At 36.6% G+C, this 21,987-nt stretch overlaps 1 protein-coding gene across 6 annotated transcripts in view; it reads right to left on the minus strand.

Moving 5' to 3' along the window:
• The window catches only part of SUGCT (succinyl-CoA:glutarate-CoA transferase), a 338,027-nt gene that overhangs the window by 256,376 nt on the left and 59,664 nt on the right, over window positions 1-21,987 (minus strand). For all 6 annotated transcript variants that reach the window (XM_087737833.1, XM_087737823.1, XM_087737866.1 and 3 more), the window contains one exon: window positions 17,114-17,209. In XM_087737833.1, coding sequence (XP_087593959.1) covers window positions 17,114-17,209 — 96 coding nt within the window. The remainder of the gene's footprint in view (window positions 1-17,113; window positions 17,210-21,987) is intronic.

Consider the following 21,987-nt stretch of genomic DNA (forward strand, 5'->3'; position numbering starts at 1 on the left):
GTATTTAGCTGTTGAAAATATCTTTTAGAAATGTTAAATTTAATAGCTCTCTAGTGCATGTCTGGGATTTCTTTGTAATCTTCTTGAGCAATGTGTAATATTTTGGCAAAATCCCAAACCCGCTCAGTTAGTAGTAGTAGAGAAAAGGAAAGGCTATAAAGTGAATTTGTTGTGTCTTTTTTTAATTAGTTTTAGAAACTTTAAACATAAAAGAAATCTTGCTTTACATTAACTTCACCCTGTTGCTGCATTCCAGAAATCTAGTGCAGATTTGCATGTGCTCCATATGTATCTTTCCATATCTGCCCTACCTGGCCTAAGCAATTACTGTGCATGTGCTGACCAGCTGTGAAGAAAGAGGGAGGGGGAAGGGGAGAGGGGAAACAACTGAGCTTTGGACTTGGAAAGCAGAGAGCTGAATCTCCTGGCTTACCCTGTGGCCCACTTAATGTCTTCAGTCAGGTGACCAAAAGAGGCAAGTAAATTACACAGGAGCAGGCACTGGATGTCAAACAATAGATTACAGCCACACAATATTCCAATTTCCTTTTCTGATCACCATAGCCTCAGTGTGCAGGAGCTACGTCCCAGCTAAGCAAGTTTTTACGGTTGCTTCTCCACACCCTTTATTTCCACGAGAACTGAGTATGATGCTGCGGTCTGTATATTCCTTCTCGTTTTAGGAACTTGGTATTCTTAATTTTATTGACGAATTCATCTGAAAGGGCAATATTGGCCTCAGAATGTTTCCCTTACTACTTACATGTGATGTAATGTGATACAGCTCAATGTACTATGATGACAATTGATAAAATCACAGTTGCATGTAGTTGCATGAACAATGATAAAGAATTTGATTTCTCATAAAGTATATTTTCTACATACTGAAAAGAGGCTTCTACAATCAATCCACTAGTTTTTAATGCTTAACTTGCGTTTGCAGCAAGATATGTTCTGTAAGTGAATATCAAATATTGGCCTCATGGATGTTACAGAATTAAAGAAAAAAAAATGTCTAGTTTGCCCCGAGTTTATTCTTAGTTTTTAGTACACATATTAGGAAAAACAGAGAATTAGAATGACAAAAAACAAATTATTAACTTCTAGCACTCAAATTATCACTTCCAGCATCCCTTTTACTTTAATAAATTTTTCCAATTTTATTTTCTATTGGTGGCTGATATTCATAAAGTATGCACACAGAATTACCTTGAAAAAAGTTGTTACAATAGAAATTGCTGTTGAGCAGGAAAGCCTAGTCCAAATGGCATGCAGATATTCTTGCCTCCTATTCTTTTTCTGGTTACTTGTCTAAAGGGCATAGCTGTACCTGGTATTTTAAAAGTCCTATCACATGCATTGGCAGTGTTATAATTTCAGATTTGATGCTTCCCAGCTATAGCAGATTTTTAGTTCATCAGCTCAAAAAAGCAGCTGTCTGCAATATGGGTTCATCTATTCTCCTAGTCTTTTCTACTTCAAATATTCTTTAAAAAAAAAATTGCATTAATCCCTCAACAGTAAAAAGCAGCACTATATTAATGCACATGTGGCAAACACAGCATCTTCCCTGCCTGAGCTGAAACTGCCATCATACCATTACCCAATCACCAACTGTTGCCAGTTCCACTGCAGCCACTTTCGTAATGGTTTTGGAGACACTGAGTCTGCGGTATTTCTAATTCTCATTACAACTCTTTTACATATATGTTTTAAGACATTCTTGGAGTGCGGCATCAGAACAACAACTACAATGGATTTGAATAGCATTTTAAATATAACGGATATGGGGTTTGTCTCTAACGGCCTTTCGGACATGTTTAAAGCCTGATTATCCACTAGAAGGCATGAGTGCAGAGCTTGGAAGCAGGGTTATCAGAAATGTTTTTGGGGTAGGGGTGTCAAGGAGAGCATCTCTTGCTGGAATTACAGCAGATGGTACAGTAAATGATTACATTATGCCAACCCACATCCTCAAAATCACTCAGATCTCCCAAAAATCGTAAGGCTGGCTTAAAAGCCATGAGATGCTCTAAAACAAAAACTATCAGTATTTTTCTCTTTCAGGATTTTTGGAGCTTCAGGCAGAAGCCACCTTCCCTTCCAAGTCCTGCTGAGTTGATACATTACTGATGAGTCTAATGAGTCTGATATACATTACCAAAAAAAATACCGTTTACATCCGGACAGTAAAGTCTCTCTAAATCAAGAACAGGGTCTTGATTCCCTCAAGAAGCTGAAATCAAAGATGCAAAAAATAAATAACTGAATAGGTTTTTATTAAAATGGTGGGCAGAAAAACACAAAGCCTAGCATGCTGCCAAGTCAACTTGGGTGATTATGAGAAGGAGTCAGCTGTCTTCCTTCTTTTTGCACCAAAGCAATTTTTGGAACTCATAATACAAGAAAAAAAAAGGGGGGGGGGGGGGGAATCAGAAGACTGGTAAATGGACACAGAAGACAAATTTTTTGTGAATCTCTTGATTATTATTATGCTACTCATGATTTTCAGGACGTGGTACACTAATTTAACACTAGGCAAGGAGATAATAGATACATCTGTCAATATTTAAATATTATTTCCACAAAGTTCTATTTCATAGTAAACATGCTACCTATCCAGTGTCTCCCTGCTTAAATTCATCACAACGTTCATTAGTATTTTACATAAAACCTGGAACTGGCACATTCCTCAAGAGGGTATTGTTTTAACTTCTATTTCCAGGTGAAATTCATAAATCCTACCATGGAAGTTAATCAACAGGTCTTACATGTCTTTGAAGTAACACTTAACTTCTACTTTTAAAGGATTAAATTGGATTCAAGTGATCAAGTCTTCTGAAGATACTCAGCACAGTAATCAATACCATCTGAAACTAACTCATGACCCTCTTGATTCCTGTGAACATTCACAATCTCCAAGTGCAGCCCATCTGCCTAGTGTTTACAGTAAGCACTGTGTTACTATTATAATTGCTTATTATTTGCATTAAAATAATACCTGTTGACTCTATTATGCACTACACAAACATATACTCAGTGAATTCATTAGCAAAGGCACAGTAGCACACCAACATGGCAACGTACAGGCGAAACTTTGGCTAGATTATTAAAAAGCCGTGTTGAGAGAGTACTTCTGAAAACCCAGTGTTTTCAAGTGTCATGACCTGCTAAGATTTCTTTTAGAATCCTTGCATACGAGTCTGAGGAAGCTGCACACTAGCAGCTCGGGGACAAAAATGAAATAACTAGAGCTTAGAAATGTGCAAACACAGTGACTGGATTAAAAAAAATATAAAAATAAAATCAAGCAAATTGCAGCACTTACCTCCCAGAAAGACACACATACATCCCCCCCGCAAAAACCAGAGAATGAGTAGCAGCCAATATTGACTTGCAAAGTACAAATACATTGACTTAGATCTCTTTCGTTGCTCACCAGACTACAGTGAAGGGCAGTACCAACTCAAATAAGGCCATATGAGACATGAGATTACCAACTGGTTGGATATCACCCAAAGGGGTTAGGAGCTCTTTGTCAACATGAAAGAATACTATCAACTGTTCATGCATCATTTCAATATTCTCATTAATAACCCAGACGCTGAGAGAAGAACGTATGTACATCAAATTTAAGATGCCACAAAACTAGAAGGAACTGCAAGTACTGGACAGGCTGGATAGAACTGAAAATATTTGCAACTAACCGGGAGATGAAGTCTGAAAGCAAGAGAGTGAAATTCAACAAAGAAAATCAACTGGCAGGTGCTAGAATTAGACATGAGTAATTCACTCACATGAATAGTTCACATACAAGAGAAAAGGATCAAGAATTTACATGTTTCACAAACTGAACATGAATTAAACAAAGGCTCCTTTGCAACAGCAGGGTAACATTAAAGTGGCATTTTGGAACATCAGCAGAACCCACGAGATTAATGAAATCATCTTTCTGTTGTACTTAAAGATTATAAAACTGGAGCTGGAGTAGTGTACTGCATTTGATTCTGGATGCCACAAAAATGATGTGCATTTGGTTCTGGATGCCACAAAAATGATGTGTTCCAAAAAGAAAATACAGAGAATAGCAGTAAGTTCTGGAAAGCATGATCTCAGGGAAAAGACTAAGCAAACTGGGAATGTTTAGCCTAGAGAAGACCAAGACATACCAGTCCATAAAGTCATAAAAGACTACTGAAAAGAGGAAGGAATCTGGCTTCTCTGTTAGAAAGCTTTTCTTAATGTCTGATCTGACTCTTCCTAGCTGTGATTTAATGCTTCTTGCCTTGTGTGCCGTGGAGAAAACGGATAGCAAAGCACTAAAATGAACTGCCTGGGGGGTTGTGGAGTCCCAGAACAAGTCAGACAAATATCTGTGGAGAGCAATATGGTTAAAGATGATCTTACGTGGAGAAGGGATAGCCCCATCCAATACTGTTCTTCTATGATTGTTCCCTGCTTGCAGCATTGAAACTAGCTCACATACTTTTACATTACACTGTTCAATTCCATGCAGTAATACCCTGGAAGACAGGAATAATCCTTTTTGAACAGCTTATGAACAGCTTACTATTTAAATAGAGACCAAACAGAAGAAAAGTAGAAGAAAGAGGTCAGCTCTTTTACAGATGGAGGAGCCGCACACAAAAGCGGCCTACTCAAACCACAAAAGCAGGAGTCAAATCTCAAAGCATAGACAGAAATATGATAGGAAACACGGCAGTAGAAATTCTGGAAGTAACCACCACTCCGTTACTTGCTCCAACACGGAACTGGTGATTTCAAGCAACTGCTCTACCTTGTATGAAAAATGGATTGGGAGCGCTCACCCAAAAAGCAGCATCACATTAAATGAGGTTGCAACAAGCACCCAAACCAGAAATAATATAGCTATTTTGCAAGTAAATGTAGAGCTACATTTCTGGGTTTCAGTCCAATCTCTTGACCACAAGTCATCTATATTATCTTTTTAAATCTGACAAAGCCTTATAAGATGAATGTTTGAAGAAGCTCACACAAGATGCACAGGAAACCACTATAAAAACCACCGATATTCTCAGTGGCTTTCAGCACCTGGTACTTGAGAAAAGAAACTATTTAACTGTTTTCTCCTCATCATTATTACTCAAAACTGTTAAATGGCAGGAAATAAAATTACTTAAGAATCTCTGAGGAGTTTGAAAAGGTAACAGTGAAAAGATAGCATAATTATGCATGAGTGCTAAGAAGTATCACTAATAACATTCTCTTAAATTGAGCTACCTGATCAGATTCTTAATACATGGAAGTCTGTTCCTGCCCAAGGCCCCTCCTCCTTGTTCGTGGATTAAATACGTCAGTAAACACTGTGTATTAAACAAATCCCAGATTATTTCATGATTCTGACAGGCATGTCATGGCCATTTTTACTTCTCATTTATCCTCCAACTTCAACAAATTGGAGAGTGTAAACTGGGTATGTAAAAATGGGTAACATCAGGAAAATCAAGTGAAATCCTAGAATTACTTCAAAACATTCACTCCTATACTTAAAACCCTCAAATAAAATACTGTAAACTTGTACACAAAAGAGGAAGAAATTATTCGTGGTTTTGCGGAAGCACTAAAATAAGACTCAGGGTCCATTGTTCTAAGCCACAAGCTAAATTAAAATGCAGTCTCTGCCCCAATGAGCTAAGTTAATAACTTCTGTATACTACAAAAGGCTTTGTTGCATTGTTACAACTATTACTCATGGTCAAAACTCTCTAGCCGCTATCATAACCACATATGCCAAGGATAAACTTGACAAGGTCAAAAAATTGTCTCTGTTTAGAAGAGACATTATCATACAGACTAACATTGGTATTTATAATAGTTTATATTCCTTGTCTTTATGTTAGGTTTTAACTATGTTACATAGATTCAGCTAATGCTTCTCTACTTGAAGTCACATCAACTTTCTATTTATTATGGCCGTTCCACATGACAATGGATTGTTCCAATGCAGAATCACAACTAATATTAACTGACTGCATATCAGCTGGACAGCAAATTAAAGGTTAACCTTGTGTCTGGTTTTATTTTTATCTAGCAAAGAACAGCCTTTCTACTAAGATAATTTAGCTTCTACTCTTTACCCTGGTAGCTTTCTAAAATACAAAATATAGAAAACAAAATACAAAATATGAAATACAAGTTGGGTCTTCCATATCCTTACAAGACAACTTTTTGGAATCTACTGAGATATACCTACTTCATATACCTAGAAACACCCAGGAAAAGAAAGATGACTAATGATGTAAAACTAATGTGCAGAAGTTTGAAAAGCTCATTAAACCCACACATGAACACGCTCATTTAAAATTCGAGTGCCCTAAACTTGCTGTAGCTAACATAAACCAAGATCACAGTCAGACAATTGCTTTCACTGCTGCTGCCTCAGATTCAGAGGTCACTCCAGCACTGAGTAACCTCACCTCTGCAGGTTTCACTGGATTGGGAGTCATCAGTGAAACTATTCTGTAAAATGATCCATGGTGAAACATAGCAAAAATCATGGAACACAAACAAAGGAACCCCAAGAACCTTTTAATAGTAAATCAAACTGAAGTTGTAGCTGGTAACTGATCAGCAAAGTTGAGGCATAGAGCTATGTGCTGTTCTCCTACCCTGGCAGCTGAACACCTGAGAAGGAGATACAGCAATGCAATGCTGTTAAAAAACAAAAGCAAACTATTCTCAGGTGTCTTAACAGCATGTGAAAGCTCTTCATGTTACTCAGAAACATGAAGAACTCACCTAAGGCACTCACCAGATCTGGACGCACCACTTGAAGAGGTGAAGAAAGTGGAAAGCATGTCAGAGAGGAAAAACAAAAAAACACAAGAGGTTTAAAAAATATAACCTTGGGGAAAACATGAATGAGCTGGCCTTACACAAACCAGGAAAGAGAACACTGTAGATGAGTTCTATATATTTTACATATGCAAAAACTTGCTATAGACAATATGGTGATCAACTGCCATAATGCATCACTAATGATATAGCCAAACAACTTTTCCTAAATCCAGGCTCTATCTTGCTTATTCAAAATGGAATTATTTCTTTTCCTCCTCTCAGTGGGCATGGAGAACTAACTAAGCAAGACTGTAGCAAGTATTTCAAAACTTCTGGTGAAAAGAAATTGGGACAAACATCTGTCAAAAGTATGCTAGATATAAGTGAACAAAGGTGAGGGTGTAGACTAGACAAAACTGGTTGAGATCCTCTTGGGGATACATATATAAGACCAATTTCTCTACCTTAATTTGTATTACAAGAGTAAATTCCAGTCAGCAAATATTGTGTTTCAGGTGATGGTCAGGAAGTATGGTTTTGTCAAAACAGAGAACTAATTTTCAAAAATTTATCTCTCACCTTCACCCTTATCACTCCCAATACAACTGAATTCAAGTCTTGTAACAAAAGTCCTGCTTATCTTAAAAAGTAAGAAAATCAAAACCATTTTGGCAATAATAGGAGTTTAATAATAGACAAAGCCTTAAATTACAATTTCTCAGTCTTTTTACCATGAAGTTTTATTAGTGAGAGTATTGGTAAAAATACCTGTTTTAGCATCATGCAGCATTGTAGCTGAATGTAGCAAAGGGTGTGAGAAACAACATTAAAAAGCACTGCAATTTAAAGCTGATTTTAATAAGTAGATTTAGCATTTAAAACTTCAATGCTTTAGTAAGGCAATGGGACTGAGACTTCTTAAGTGCATATGTAACTTTTGAAAAGAGAACAGAAGCGCTCTCAAAAATGCTACCCTTCCAATTAAATTCCCAGAAACTGCCTGTGTACTGGAGGACCACAGTTGCTATTCCAGTGGAGCTAAGCTCATTGTAGCAGTAATGCAGTATTTTTAGAGGAAACAATATACCCCATGCCAAATTTATTAGTATACATCAGTGCTTGGAAACTAACTTAATGACCAAATTTGCATGACATGTCAGCTCACTATGAAAAGAAAGGGTCATCCTGCAAAGTAGCAATCAGGTTCTACACTAAATCTTTACGAAGTAGTGCTGAATACCAAATACACTGGAGATGTCAAACAAGCTTCATAAACTCCCCTCACAGATTGACCCACTCTGTGAACATCCTCACAGGTTATCGTAAGCTCTCCCATCAGAAAAATGAGATGTGATTTATATAGCAACTCCATTCATTAAACTAGCTCTGGACAGTCATGTTTCAGAATTTCATGGTGACAAAGGACAAACCTCAAACAGATGCATTAAATGTGAGCAGAAATGAATTCTCATGATGAGAGAAGGAAGAATGTTGCAATGAGACGTGGGGAACAAGCATTTTTCTAGGGAAGTAAATGCTATGTGAAAGTAAGTGGTTTACATTCTTGAGGACGATATGCAAAAGAGTGAAACAGTTTCACACACAGTTATGTTTCTGATGGCAGATGGTTCCCTTTTGGCTGAACGGTGGTAAAGGTTCTTAATCAGATCTACAAGTACAGTGAACCTTCACATTGCTGAAAGAGAAGCATCACTCCATTAAAAGCAAGTTCATAAGCAAGTGTTAATCCCCACGCAATGTAGCATTTATCATTTTTCATGCAAGTGCTCATTCCAAAAGGATTATCACTTCCCCATCCTGCCCTCTGGCTGACTACACAGGGCAGAGAAATTCTTTATTCCATATGGAAGGGGAGAGGGAGATGGGCGGAAGCTGTGATCTCCAGCTTCCAGTTTTGCTGTAGCTACTCCAAGTTGAAAGTGGGAAAGAGCACAGGCCAATGTTGCAGCAGTTGCTCTTCAATGAGAGTATAGATATGGCTTCCCAGAAGCGGTCTAGCAATTAGCAACACATGTCAAACTACAAAGATGGGGGGAGGGAGGAGGGGGGTGCAAGCACCCTTTGCTAATATTTGTACAGATCCTACCAACCCGCCTGACGGAATGGTCAGATGCACCTTTGGTTTGTCCACACACAGAGTATTTCATTTAAGCTTGATTAAAGTGATTCTATTTGAAATGCCTCAGATATTAATAAGTGACACAAATCAAGTACTGTAAGCACCGTTTTACAGCTAAGATCTGTGAGTATATAAATCCACTTGTGTAAGTTTATGAAATTTGAGCTGCCTTTCCTAATTAGATATGCACTTTTCTAAAGAACTGCCCTTTGAGGTGTAAAGAGCTTAGAAAAGAACATATTTCAGGTGGAATTGTATTAGTTACTGGATACTTCTACTTTCCTTTGGGGCATAACATCCTTCCCTCTATACTCATGTCTCTCCTTGCAGAACAGTTGCAGACTACATACAGCTCACCTGGGTGCTCTTATATAAGAGATCTACTCGTGCAACAAGGTAACTGTAGGCAAAAACACGTAAAGACAGAAGTTTTAGACTAAGTGGTATGTCAAACCCATCACAGAGACAATCAGAATATTATTTTGTAACATGCCACATATATATAAAGTCAAAAGCACTGCATATACAAAAGCAGCTAATAATGCTGATAATTTGTATCTACCATCCTACATAGCTCCTTTGAAAGAAACACTGCAACAAAAACTAGATTACATGAATGACATCTAGTGGACATACTCTTCCATAACAATCTACATTTTCCATCCAAAACTGTCACAAGCTTCACATAGTAAAAGCAAGCACCTGAACATCAATTAAACAATGGTAAGAATTCTCCTCTTTTTATTTATTCATTTTTCTGTCTTCATAAAGTTAGTATCATCATGTGGACATGCCTTAGTATCTCCTGTGCTCCAAGAGTGAATATTATTCACCATAAATCACCAGATCCTCAAATTCTTAAGAAAATATAGCTTTAAAAGATTGTGAACATTGCCAAAGTCCTTACTCATTTCAGTCACTTGAAGCAATTCCTTTGTGTTTCATTCCCCATTACTGACCAGCAAGAGCTGATTTGTCGTGCTTGTACAATACTTTGCACAAGGGACTGTGGTGATTTATTAAGGTTTCTAGCTACGATGGCAATACAAATTGCTATTTATATATGCAGGATGATTATGTCAGGAGTCATTGAGTGATACTGCTGCACACAGATTTCTGAGTTCTCTTTCAGACTGTTTAAACATGTTTCAGCTTTTGAGTGGCTGCACTGTATAGTTTATACAATGACTATGAAACACATTTTCAGAAAAGGAAAAGCAAAGTTTATTCTCCTGCCCTGGATCCAATAAGCAGATTAGAGGAAAGCAGTGATCCAGTTGCAGTCAATATCTCCTCTACAAGTCCACAGATCCTACTTTTATCCCTTTCCAACCAGCTACAATTTGAAGAGCTACATACTGACCAGGGCTCTGTTACGCTGCCCTTCCTCAGAATTACAATTTGACATGGATATACAGATCTGTAACGTTTGGTAACCCTGCAACATGTTTGGAGGCTAACCATGCTGCTGTAAATAATAGAAACTAGATCCTTCTCCCCAGCAATGGACGAATGTGGAAGAAACAACAAACAGCATATATAAAACACAAATATGTCCTCTAAATGACACTGAATATCAGTACACTTGTGTTCTGATCCTAGTTTCATTAGAGTTCTCATGTGACCACGGAGAAATGACAGACTAATAATCTTAAAGTACACCCAGTTTAAATGACTGTAAATACATATATAAGTTCAAACACATATATAAGTGCACATATAAGAATGTTTTACATTGGACACAAAATAGTCTGACATTTCCCAATAGGAGATCAAAAAGAGACAATTATCAGTTAGCATTCCCTAACAATAATTGTGATTATCCGTATCTGTTTTGCAAATTCAAAGTAGAAGACATATAAAAAAATATCTTGTAGGCATTGCTTAAAGTAGAAAGGTGCAGGAGGATTTCCTTCAGGAAAAAAAAAAGTATCAGGTTTTAAATTAAAAATGCATTTCATTTCCATCTGAAAAGTTCCTGTGTACAGGTAAGAAGCTGTCTATTCTATGTGAACACAAGGTCAGCTTCTTTAAAGGGCTGTCTCTGTGACAGATAGGACATATGTGAATGAAGTTATAACTACATCTCACATCATACACTGAGCACGTATCTAAAACTGCCTAAGGCAAACCTACTGATTTGGTTTCCAGACAGCTGCTCTGCCCAGGAGAGAGGGCAGACAACTCACTGACGGATGATCACCAGAAAGATATCAATATAATGTTGTCAGGTTTGAATAACTAGAATTCATTCCTCATAAACGGGCAGCTTTCTACGCAGATTCCCACAGACGATTACTATACTTTTTCACTGACTAAAACGGCAAGAAACAGAATCCCTGCTCCAGCACTTCTTATCAAGCAGAGCACCAACTGTGGTCCCTTATAATCACAATAACACCAAAACGTTTGTGCAGTCAGTAGTTAATCTAGTCACACCACAGTAAGACACTTCTGAAGAATCTAGTAAGGAAATCTACAAATAGAAACTTGTCCAAAAAGAAAGAAAGAACGAAAAGTCCTGCAAATGATGTCCTTGTTTTCTTGTTTTACAGAATCCAGGATGACACAGGCCTTTCTGGCTTCTCTCTTTCCTGTGCCTTGTAAGATAAAGATAGGGAAGCAGCTAGTTAAAAAACCAAACCTGCAGGTAAGTAGTTCAAGGAGATAGACTAGGCCACTAAAGTATCTGGGAGATTGGGTATTCATCACATGAGTCAAGACATGTATCTTGAGGATGGCCAAACTGTTCTTTGGAAACTGAAACTCTACAGCATGAGAGAGCACACTTTGCTGCTTGAGAGCAAAAAGTTTCTATTCAGTTGATCTATGAATACATTTAATTTTCTTGTCAAATGGGCAATACTTTCAGCAGTGACATTTCATTGCTCAGAACAACAATACAGGACAATGGGCCCCCAAGGCAGTCTAAGTAGTCTAGGTGAGTATTATGAAAATAAGGTTCACAGAGTAAGAAGGGTTGTCTTGCATTTCCTGAATCTAGAACTATCCCCCCCCGCCAAAAAAAATCATCTGTATTTTATTTCTTTCCTGTGCATAAGTTCCACCTTCTCCTAGATTGAGCCGTTACAGAGCAGAAAGATTTTCTTCCATAACATCCATTTTGGACTTATTTAAGAAGGAGAGTTTCATGCACAAAACAAAACTTTGCAAACAATCAAAGTTCTATTCTTTGTTGATTTTGATTCCAAGACACATTAACTGCAGAAGTATCCCAATAAAACCACATAAAGACAGAAAAGAAAATTACTACCCATCACCATTTTTGTGTGGAATAAGCAGTTTGAAATTTTTGAACGATTGACATTATTCTGTTGCCCTCTCGACTGGAAGGGGAAAAAAAAAAAAAGGGAAAAAATAAAAAGAGTATGAAAAGTTCTGTGACATCCTCCAGAGCTGAGTTAGGAAAGTTGGTGCACATTCTGCCTTTTTGTGCCTTTGTACACAAAGAATCTCTGTCAGATGAATCAGGTAAGTAACAACTTACTGCATTTCTCCATTCCTGTGAGGATACACAAGTGACATGAGTGGGATTTTCTTTGTAAGTCTCCTGGACAGGATGAAATTCCACAAGCAAAAAGTGTGAGATGCAGATGCTAAAAATAATGCAGACACATTTATATCTATGACTACACTCATCTTCCTACTACCTCATACCTTTCACTTCCTTGTGAGCTTATACTTTGGTTTTCATAACACCTTTCAACTACAAGGCCTTTGACACAAAGACTGTTTCCTCATACGAAGGAAATTTTATGCCTAGCACAACAAGAAGTTGATGCTTAAAGAATCTAAGTGATGCTCTAATATGAAAAACATTAATGTTGGGTCTGATGAGTTGTGACAATGCACAAGTCAGTCAACAGAAAAGATAATTGCTTAAAATAATTTCTTTCCTGTCTTGTGGATTCAGCTTCTGTGCAGAACGGTTCTGCCCTTTGCATATTTTGAAAATATAGTGAATTATACTTGAGAAAACCCTGTGAGTCTTGGGACCAAATCTGGAACAGATATATCACATTCATTGGAGGGTGGGAGGGTGTGTTGGATATCTGCAAGAGCTTGGTTTCTCAGTTTTTAAAGAGACTTTCATCATTATGGCCCAAGAGAAAACAGCCCTATACCTTTTAAAAGTTTTACCTATACCTCTGAAAGTTTGCCTCTGAAAGTGCTGCCCAGTTGTCCGGGTGTCTGATGGCAGGGTGATAAGCTGCCAGAGGAAACACCCTGTAAACATGCAGATTACAATAGGCTTTCTCAGGAGAATGAATATCCATTTTGAGTGGGCCAATGGGAAGATGAAAAAGTGAATGTCAAGATCTCACATGTGGTACAGGCAAGATAGCTACATTGCTGAAACCACAAGAACGAGGGAAGAGCTTATCACTCCAAATGTAATACAGTAACACAACTTTACTTTTCAGCACAATTATGTAAACCGGATGCTTTTAAGCCCCTGATTTCCTCTGGATAATCATGGAGCAGCTGTAGCTAAACAAGGTGTCTCATTATAGAAACTTGTTTAAAAAAATTGCACTAATTACATTTAAGATACAGCCCAGAACTCAAAGTTTGTGTTTTAACACTTGAAACCAAGCAAACTGGGATCTGATTACATGCACTGTCAGAGAAGTGACCTATTCAAACAACATCGCTCTGAGTAAAAGGTAGATAAGCTCAAAGTAGATAATTTCTCATGAAGGATTCAGCACTCAAAAAATCTGTTTCTGATTTTGATTGAATAGAATCTAGAGTTCTTCATCTTTGTGGCACATTGCAAAGTTCACCTCCATTGAAAACCTATGGCAAACCTTTACAGACAGCTTTTAAGGAACCCTGAAAGACACTGTACACTCTAAAGAAGTTCAAATCCTTTCCTTTGGGTTCTGGTGATGAGCACGCAGAACTGAAAACTCAGACATTTCAGACGACTATGCCACAAAGTCAACACATCATCAGCAAATGAGAAAAACCTTAAAAGAGTATGAAAGTACTTGCACACCAAACTACATCTCTTTTATTAAGAGCTTGTTGCTCAGACCAGAAATAGATTTTCAAAGGTGCTACACATCTTGGTAGTTTCAGGAAAGAGAAAACTCAGCTGCCCATTAATGCTCAATTTTTATGTTTTTAAATACAAGGAAAAGTGAGAAAGATCATTCTAGAGAACACATTCAGGGACAAATTATGCTGCTAGGGTTTTAGTAAAGAAGCAACAGGGAATTCAGTGAAATTACAGAGATATACTCAAAGCTAATTTTGGCCTTGTAAATAGAAAAAAGAGAGCCATTTGCAAAGATATTCTGAACAAAATTATTCAATTGAAGCTCAATGAAAAAAGCTACAATAGCATTCAGTATACACTATTGAATGTGTTATACAGAGTACTAGAACACTTACTGTAACAATTGTAAGCAAAAAAAGTACTATTTATGTAGATATTTAAGATGCTTTTGACTTTTTCATTAAATTTTGGTCAGTACTCTAGCGTGACTCTGATCAGACTTCTGTCACACAGAACGATGACGTAAATTATTTACATCTTGCCTTTTTAATATCTATAAAAGGATCTCTCATGTTTACCCAATCTTCCATGATTTAACATAGTCTGACACTTTTTAGCAGGACTGCAGGCTCTATATCACTTCAAAGTTATAATTTACTACCGGTGTGAAAACTCAAGATACAGCAAATGAAAACAAAATAAAGTTGAGGACATAAAAAAAAAAAAAACCAAACCAAAAAAAAAAACAGTTCACTACCACATACTTGTTCTGAAATATACAGAAATTCAATTTTTCAAAATGTGATTTTTATTATTTGAACAAATTATAGTTCACTTGCACAAAATATCTTAAAACAAAAAAAACCCACTTATTTGTAAAAATTAGCACTGTGGTAGTCACATATTAGTTTAGTAAGCAAAAGAGTATATTCAATAACTAGGATGAGAGATGAAAGTAAGGTTTCAGGTTCTGGTCTAAACTATATTACAAATGAGCTATGGAAGCAACTATAAAAGCAGTACAATAGCAACAGTGAGGGTTAATTCAAGTTTCTGAAGAGCTTTGCAGTCTAAGTATAGCTTATGTTAGTAAAGCGAAAAATAAACTCTAGAAAGCATAATATACTTATGGTTACAATCAGAATTATAACCATGCTAGCTGATGGAATGTTAAACAGATGAGCCAGAAACACACACACAACTCCACCCATAGTAAATCCACCCTAATTACTGGTTTATGAACAAGAAAATTCAGATTAAAATTGTTTATAATATTGAAGTAATATTTCTAATACGTACTAGAGAAACAGCATACAGAAACACAGGAACCATAGTCTAGATAGGATTTTTAAAAAGTTATTTACATATTGACAAATTTAGATTAAACCAGAAGATAGCTAAAACAATCTCCTCAAATGTTGTGTATCTAGAGAGCTGTCTACGACAAAAGAAAAAAAGGATACTCAATCTATGCTTTTCTTTTCATTTTGGCTATGGAAAAACAAAGGCAAAAGGACACGAAAGAATGCAAGTTTCAGTTATTCAGCCAAATGTAGTACAGTGAAGATAAAATGGTTTTGTTTAGTCAGGTTTTTGGTTTTGCTTATACAGACTACAGACACTTCAGATCTGTTTTATACTTTCAACATACCAAAGTTCAAAAAGGGTTACACCAAAAGGTCACATCACAGATGCACAGCAGAATGTAACTATTCGTGTAAGAGATGCCTGGTTACATTGGGTCACGCAGAGCTGGTTCTAGAAAACATGGCCATACTGCTACGCCGTGCCGATCAGACAGCAGCACAGCCATGCCTGTGTCTGAGACAAGAATACTGCAGGACCAAACTCACCCTTTGCAGAAAGAGCGGCAACATCTCCCCATCGGTCTGAGATAACCTGCGATCTGTTCTAGCCAATTCATAACAAGACAGTTGACTATGCAGTGGTGTGTACTGAAAAAAGTCTCTAGTTCAAGTAGACTTAGCTTTTACAAAAACAACTGCTTTTGGTTTTAGACCTGAGGAGGCCTGGCTGTGACATAGCCAGTGATAGTGTCCCATGTACCGATGGAAGATTTTTCCTTCAGAGTTTCTACGGCTACAAGCAGCAAATCTTTTAGTGTTATGATCACCACCACCTTCACCACTGGGAAGAAGACAATACACCCAGTTTCCCTCACTTTCTCCAAAAAGAAAGGAGATGGTAAAGAAACTGAGTGGTGTTTAGGTGCAGTTCTCCCAGACAAATGCTGGGAACAGTCCCTCTCAGGATTTAAAGGACTCTGGCAAGAAATTAAGAAATCCAGGCTCTGCCTAGCTAGTTGCAAACACAGTTATTGATGAGAAGTGCCAAAAATTATGAACTAAGGATTTATTTTTTTTTTAATTAAATATATGCCCAAGTCTCCATAAGTTAGCAAGACTTTCATCAAGAACACAAAATGATCAGCTAGAAAAGAACAAAATTTTCTTGGTTTACTGGAAGAGTTTCCCATACTAGCCAGAAGTAAGATAAAACTTGCAGGTTTGTTTTTTTTTCCCTGTGCTTGTTTATATGATGAAGGTCATTTTATTTTAAGGAATTTCAACTCTTCATTAGATGTAGCAGTCTATGAATTCCGCTGGGGAGATCCGAGGTCTGGTTAATTCCTTTTGCCAACCTGTTGTCTCACTGAGCCACAGTGATGTGTAGCAAAATCAATAGAAAATTACAAATACATAGAACTCCCAGATCTTCATGGTCATTTAGATTGTTCTTGTAGACTCACAAGATAATACCAAAATTCAGAGACAAAACATTTCATTTTAACTGGTATGGAAGTCAGGTAACCCTTAAAAAAAGTTTCTCTGCCAGGTGAAAACCAATCAAGTCATCACACTAGCTTTAAAGTCATCCAATTTCCTCAAACACCTTTGATCTATTTCGGTGTTCTGTTACTAGTCGACTGCTGATGAAGAAATATGCAAAATGCAGAACTGACAATGAACAACAGAACCTTGTCCTCCCTAGACACAGACACATTACAGACTACAGCAGGTCATGGGAAAAGTTAAGTCAGTTCTCAATCTCATAATACACAAAATCATGAATTCCAAGAGCAAAAAACACTAATGCGTTCTGCTTACCTGATATGGAACAATACTCCCATGAGCAGTACCCCAGCGTTTTGCTTCAAGTTTGCAATTAAGGTAATTAGCTGCTATATGAGTGAGACATGCAACCTGGAAATGGAGAAGAAGCAAGTATTCAGGAAAGCTGATACTTCATTGACAACTTCTCTGAGATTTCTGTCTATTTGTATGTGCTTCAGATACATAAGTTAAAATATTTATGTCACAAAAGTGTCCTTTATATATAACATATTATGTATACTTTTTTTTAATATGAAAAAATTCAGGCTATATCTATATCATGGAAGTGCTTATATAAGTACAACTCCATAAACTCAAAAAAATATATGCCCTATAACACTAGTAACGCTAGACAAATCTAGCATTAAACTACCCTAAGAGATAAAACAGTATTACTCTAAATATTTTGCAAAATGGTCAGCTGCAGCAAAGAAAAAAAAAAAAAAAAAAATCAGTGTCTTGTCCAAAGTCTAGTGGGAAGCATGATGGATTTGTGGGATAGAACTTACCATTTCCTGAACCTCAATCCCATACTTAAATCACAAAGACTTTTTCTCCATTACAAAACTATCTTTCTGTTTTCTCCTATGCTTCTCATTTTACATGCCCAAGCTATGGAAAATACTTCTGAATTCTTCAGCTCCCCACATGCTCTGTAATATTAATTAAGTGGTAAGCCTTGATAAATCATCTGCCAGTAGAAGATAAGGAGAGATTTATCAAGTTATTAGTCGGACAGACAAAACTGGAAAAAGATTAATTCTGTGAAAAATATGGCATGCTAATTTAGTAACCATAATTTGAGGGGATAAATATACACTTTGTAAGCACAAATATATCTTAGGAAAAAGAAGTGATGCAGTAATGCATGAAAATCAGTGGTTCTCTTATAATCAATGGCAGGTTCTTTATTCTTATTTCTTCAAGAAAATACAGTGTGTAACTATATCTGAAGCCAAGTAACACGAGAAAGCATTACAGTTAGTATGCAAGGTTATCACTGATTCACCAGACACAATACATTTGTTAACTAGTTGTGCCAGTAAGTGCAACTGCTTGCCTAAACAATAGGCCACATGACCTTTTTTTTCAAGAAATATTATTTTCTTCATATTTCTCCCCTAGATGGAAGAAATTTGCTATGATGATCCAAGTGTTTACAGTATTCTGTGCATACTAATGAGTCTAATCTACATCAAAACATGCAGTAATTAATTCAGAGTCCACCATTCACATTCCAATATGTGAATTATATCAGAATATCTAGAAAAAGAACGCCATTTCATTTTCTTCTCCTTTCTCCATATATGCTGAAAAGGCAATGTGAATTTATCACCCACATTTAAAGCAAATATTTAACTAAATCATGGATACAGTGATTTAGCTCAGCAGAAAACCTAGGAAAATATACAGAAAATAGGAATTTAATTGCTACCAAAAACTATATCCATATATACTAACTACAAATACAATGTCTTATTCCTGAGTACTTATAGAAAACACTTTGTAGTCGGATTTCAGCTGCAGCTTATTATAACCCACTGTCACTTCATTCAGCTAAGATGTTGAACAATGTCTAGTCTGTCCGTCAGTCCCCAGGAAAATCTCAGCAATTAAGCAAATGGATCTGGGAGTATGTAGAAAGGACTTTTTCTTCTGGTTTGCAACTTTCCTCAGCAACACAGAATGAAACACACCGTTATTACAGAGAGAGTTTAATGAGTCACAAAAGTGTGTTATTTATTAATAACACATACCCTAGACCCATCATTCCTGTCATTTTTCAATTTGATATTTTTTTCTACCACAGCAAATGGCTATGCAATGATGATGAAATATTAATCATTAGATATTCTTCTGTATTTGTGTGTAACACTACACAGCTGCTGTATTCCACACAGATTTCACTGGCAGCTGAGATGCATCCACCACAACAGGCTTTTACTTTTAAAGAAACAAGAATGCCCTCTGTGATACATGCATTTAACTTTTCACACTTCTGGAAGGAAACGCTATGCCAAACTTAACTCTGGGAAGGACACAGTGAATTAAAACCTAGTGAAACAGAAGTCCTAAAATATTGATTTTTAATATAACAGAGCCAAGATTTCATTCCATTTATTTGTTTATATTCTATGCTGTAAAAATAGAGCTATGAGTTTCATAAACAAAAAATCTTCGCAACAAGTTTCACAAGAAAACTTCTATCCTTAAAAAAAAAAAATTAACAGTGTGTTGCAAATTACTTCAGCTTTCTCAAAGAAATGAATATAATTCTTTTAATGGTGGAAGACATACACATCTTGATTTCTCCAAACCATTTGTTCACAGTACCACAGGAAAAAAAAAAAGAATTAAAACGTAATACTCGCTAGATGCTGGAATTGCACCACTAAAGTTTCTGCTCAAAGACTTGTTTCAGTAGCTATAGGCAGCAAACACCAGGGAAGTCAGAAGCTTAGTAAAGACAGCAATTTTGGAACTAGAAGTTGCTTAGACTATATCAAGGCCTCAGTTCAACAGGATACTTAGTCTGAACAATTCCATTTCAGTCAAGGTACCAATCCCTTGCTTGAATGCATATGCCTATGTATCCTGCTGAAGCTGGTTTACTTATTATTGTTTTTTCAATAAATTGTGAAGGAAAAAGGCTTTTGGTTCCCTTTGACTTCCTTCTCTGAGTTAATTTTTTTTTTCTTATTCTTTGTTTACTTTTTCTTAAAGTAGGCATGTCATGTAGACTATCTTTTAGGAACTCTGAGACACAGGTGTTTTACAGCAGCACAGATAACTTATTTTACACTATACTACTGAAGTAGTAACACAAATATTAATTTATAACTTGTATAAAAAAAATGAATGAACTTGTTCCTAGTCAAATCAGCCAGCCAAAAAGAATTAGTTGTTGTAGTAGCAGTATCATCATCATCCAAATAAACTTATATTGACCACATCAAAGTAAATATTTCAGTGCTTTGTGTTTTATGCATAAAGACACTTAGTTGAGTGTGCTCTGTGGCCTTTTGCCCCTTTCATAATAGCTCTCTGATGAATTCAGCAGACTTAAAAGATGATTCTATTTCTACTGTCCCATGAAACTGTTATAGACAGTCCCAGGACTACCGTGCTTTTCCCTTTCCTCTCTTCCTGGCTCAGTTCATTCTCGCTGGTCTCTCCAAAGATACACACTCACTAAAAGGGCACTATCCAAAAAAATCTTTCAGCATATGCATTTTATGTATAGAGGGTGGTGAGGCACTGCAACAGGTTGTCCAAAGAGGTTGCGGATGCCTCGTCCCTGGCAGTGTTCAAGGCCAGGTTGGATGGGGCCCTGAGCAACCCGGTCTAGTGGGTGGCCTCCCTGCCCATGGCAGGGGGGCTGGAGTTAGATGATCTCTAAGGTCCCTTCCAGCCCAAGCCATTCTACGATTCTATGTCCTTAATAAAGAACACACAGAATTTATCTACCTATACCTTACAGTTGTTAAGCAAACTGCTGAACTATAAGCATAAAAAAAAAGATATCCTAAATGAACATTTCTACAGACATTATATCCCCTAAAAAATGGTTTTAACAAATAAGTCTATTTCTCCAAATTCCCCTGTAATTCAAAACTCAGGACTTCACTGCTAGAGACATTTTTTGCAGTAGGAATATCTATAGTACAATCAATGTCTCAAAATGAAGTTTGGGTACATCTGTATTACATATTCAGTTAAGTATTTTTAAATCTATACTTAAAACTGCGTTCCTGAAACCTTATAGACCCATTTCTTTTCTCCTTTAATTAAGAACTAATCCTTAAAAGTAACCTTTGGACTTGTAACATTAAAGCAGATGTAATACAATGATACAGACATCTCTGTATTCATTTGCTTGCAGAGACAGATCTATGCACTGTAAATACGTATTATCAAATATCTACAGATAAGTATTTCTTTATTTCACATCAATAAAGGGAACACACACTTCAGCATTCCTTTCTGATATTACTGTTGACGGCCAAATCGCATATTTGTGTTACATACATACTTAAACCAGAACAAAAAAAAAAAAAGAGCTGCATTAAGGTCTGAAAAGTTATGCTCAGCTTATGATGGAATCAGACAGATGGGAAACAAGATTTTAAAAGCCACAAGGTGAGCAGACAAAGAGAAGAGACAGAATTTCAAAAGATTTTTTTTCAAGATAGCACATCAAACAATTTATTACAGTGAGTTCACTGAGTCAATCAATCATTTACATGCAAGTTCAACAAAATGTATATGAATAACAAAAGAAGACAGGTACCTGGAAAGAGGAGAAAATAACATTTTAATTATATTCTTTACTTTCTTCTCCCTCCAATTTTGTGTCCGCTTTCCTGACACGTATCTTAACAAGGCTTTAACTCTTAGCCAAGTTAATTTTTTTTTTTCTCATTCTTTGTTTACTTTTTCTTAAAGTAGGCATGTAGACTGTCTTTTAGGAACTTTGAGACACAGGCGTTTTGCAGCAGCACAGATAACTTATTTTACGCTATACTACTGAACTAGCAACCCAAATATTAATTTATAACTTTGTAGAAAAAAATCATCCTGGAAAATTTCAGTGCCTTCTGCTGTGCAAAGGCCAGCAATCTTCCACTTACAACTTTTCCATACTTCTGGTGACATGGAAAAAAGATCTTCACATGAGAAAAATTTGACCATAAGACCATAATCCTCATCTGGTGTACACAACACAGCTCTCAAAAATCACTGATCCTATGCTGGTATTTACCTAATGACCAATTTTACTGTTTTACATGTTCTCCCCTTTCCACGTTGCAATAATAGTTTGACATTAATAAATCAACATTCAAGTTTGATTAATCTTGCTTTTGCAA

Source organism: Nipponia nippon, unplaced genomic scaffold (genome assembly GCF_047370975.1).
Source record: "Nipponia nippon isolate SJK-2023a ecotype South Korea unplaced genomic scaffold, ASM4737097v1 scaffold_1, whole genome shotgun sequence".
NCBI classification, from domain to species: domain Eukaryota; kingdom Metazoa; phylum Chordata; class Aves; order Pelecaniformes; family Threskiornithidae; genus Nipponia; species Nipponia nippon.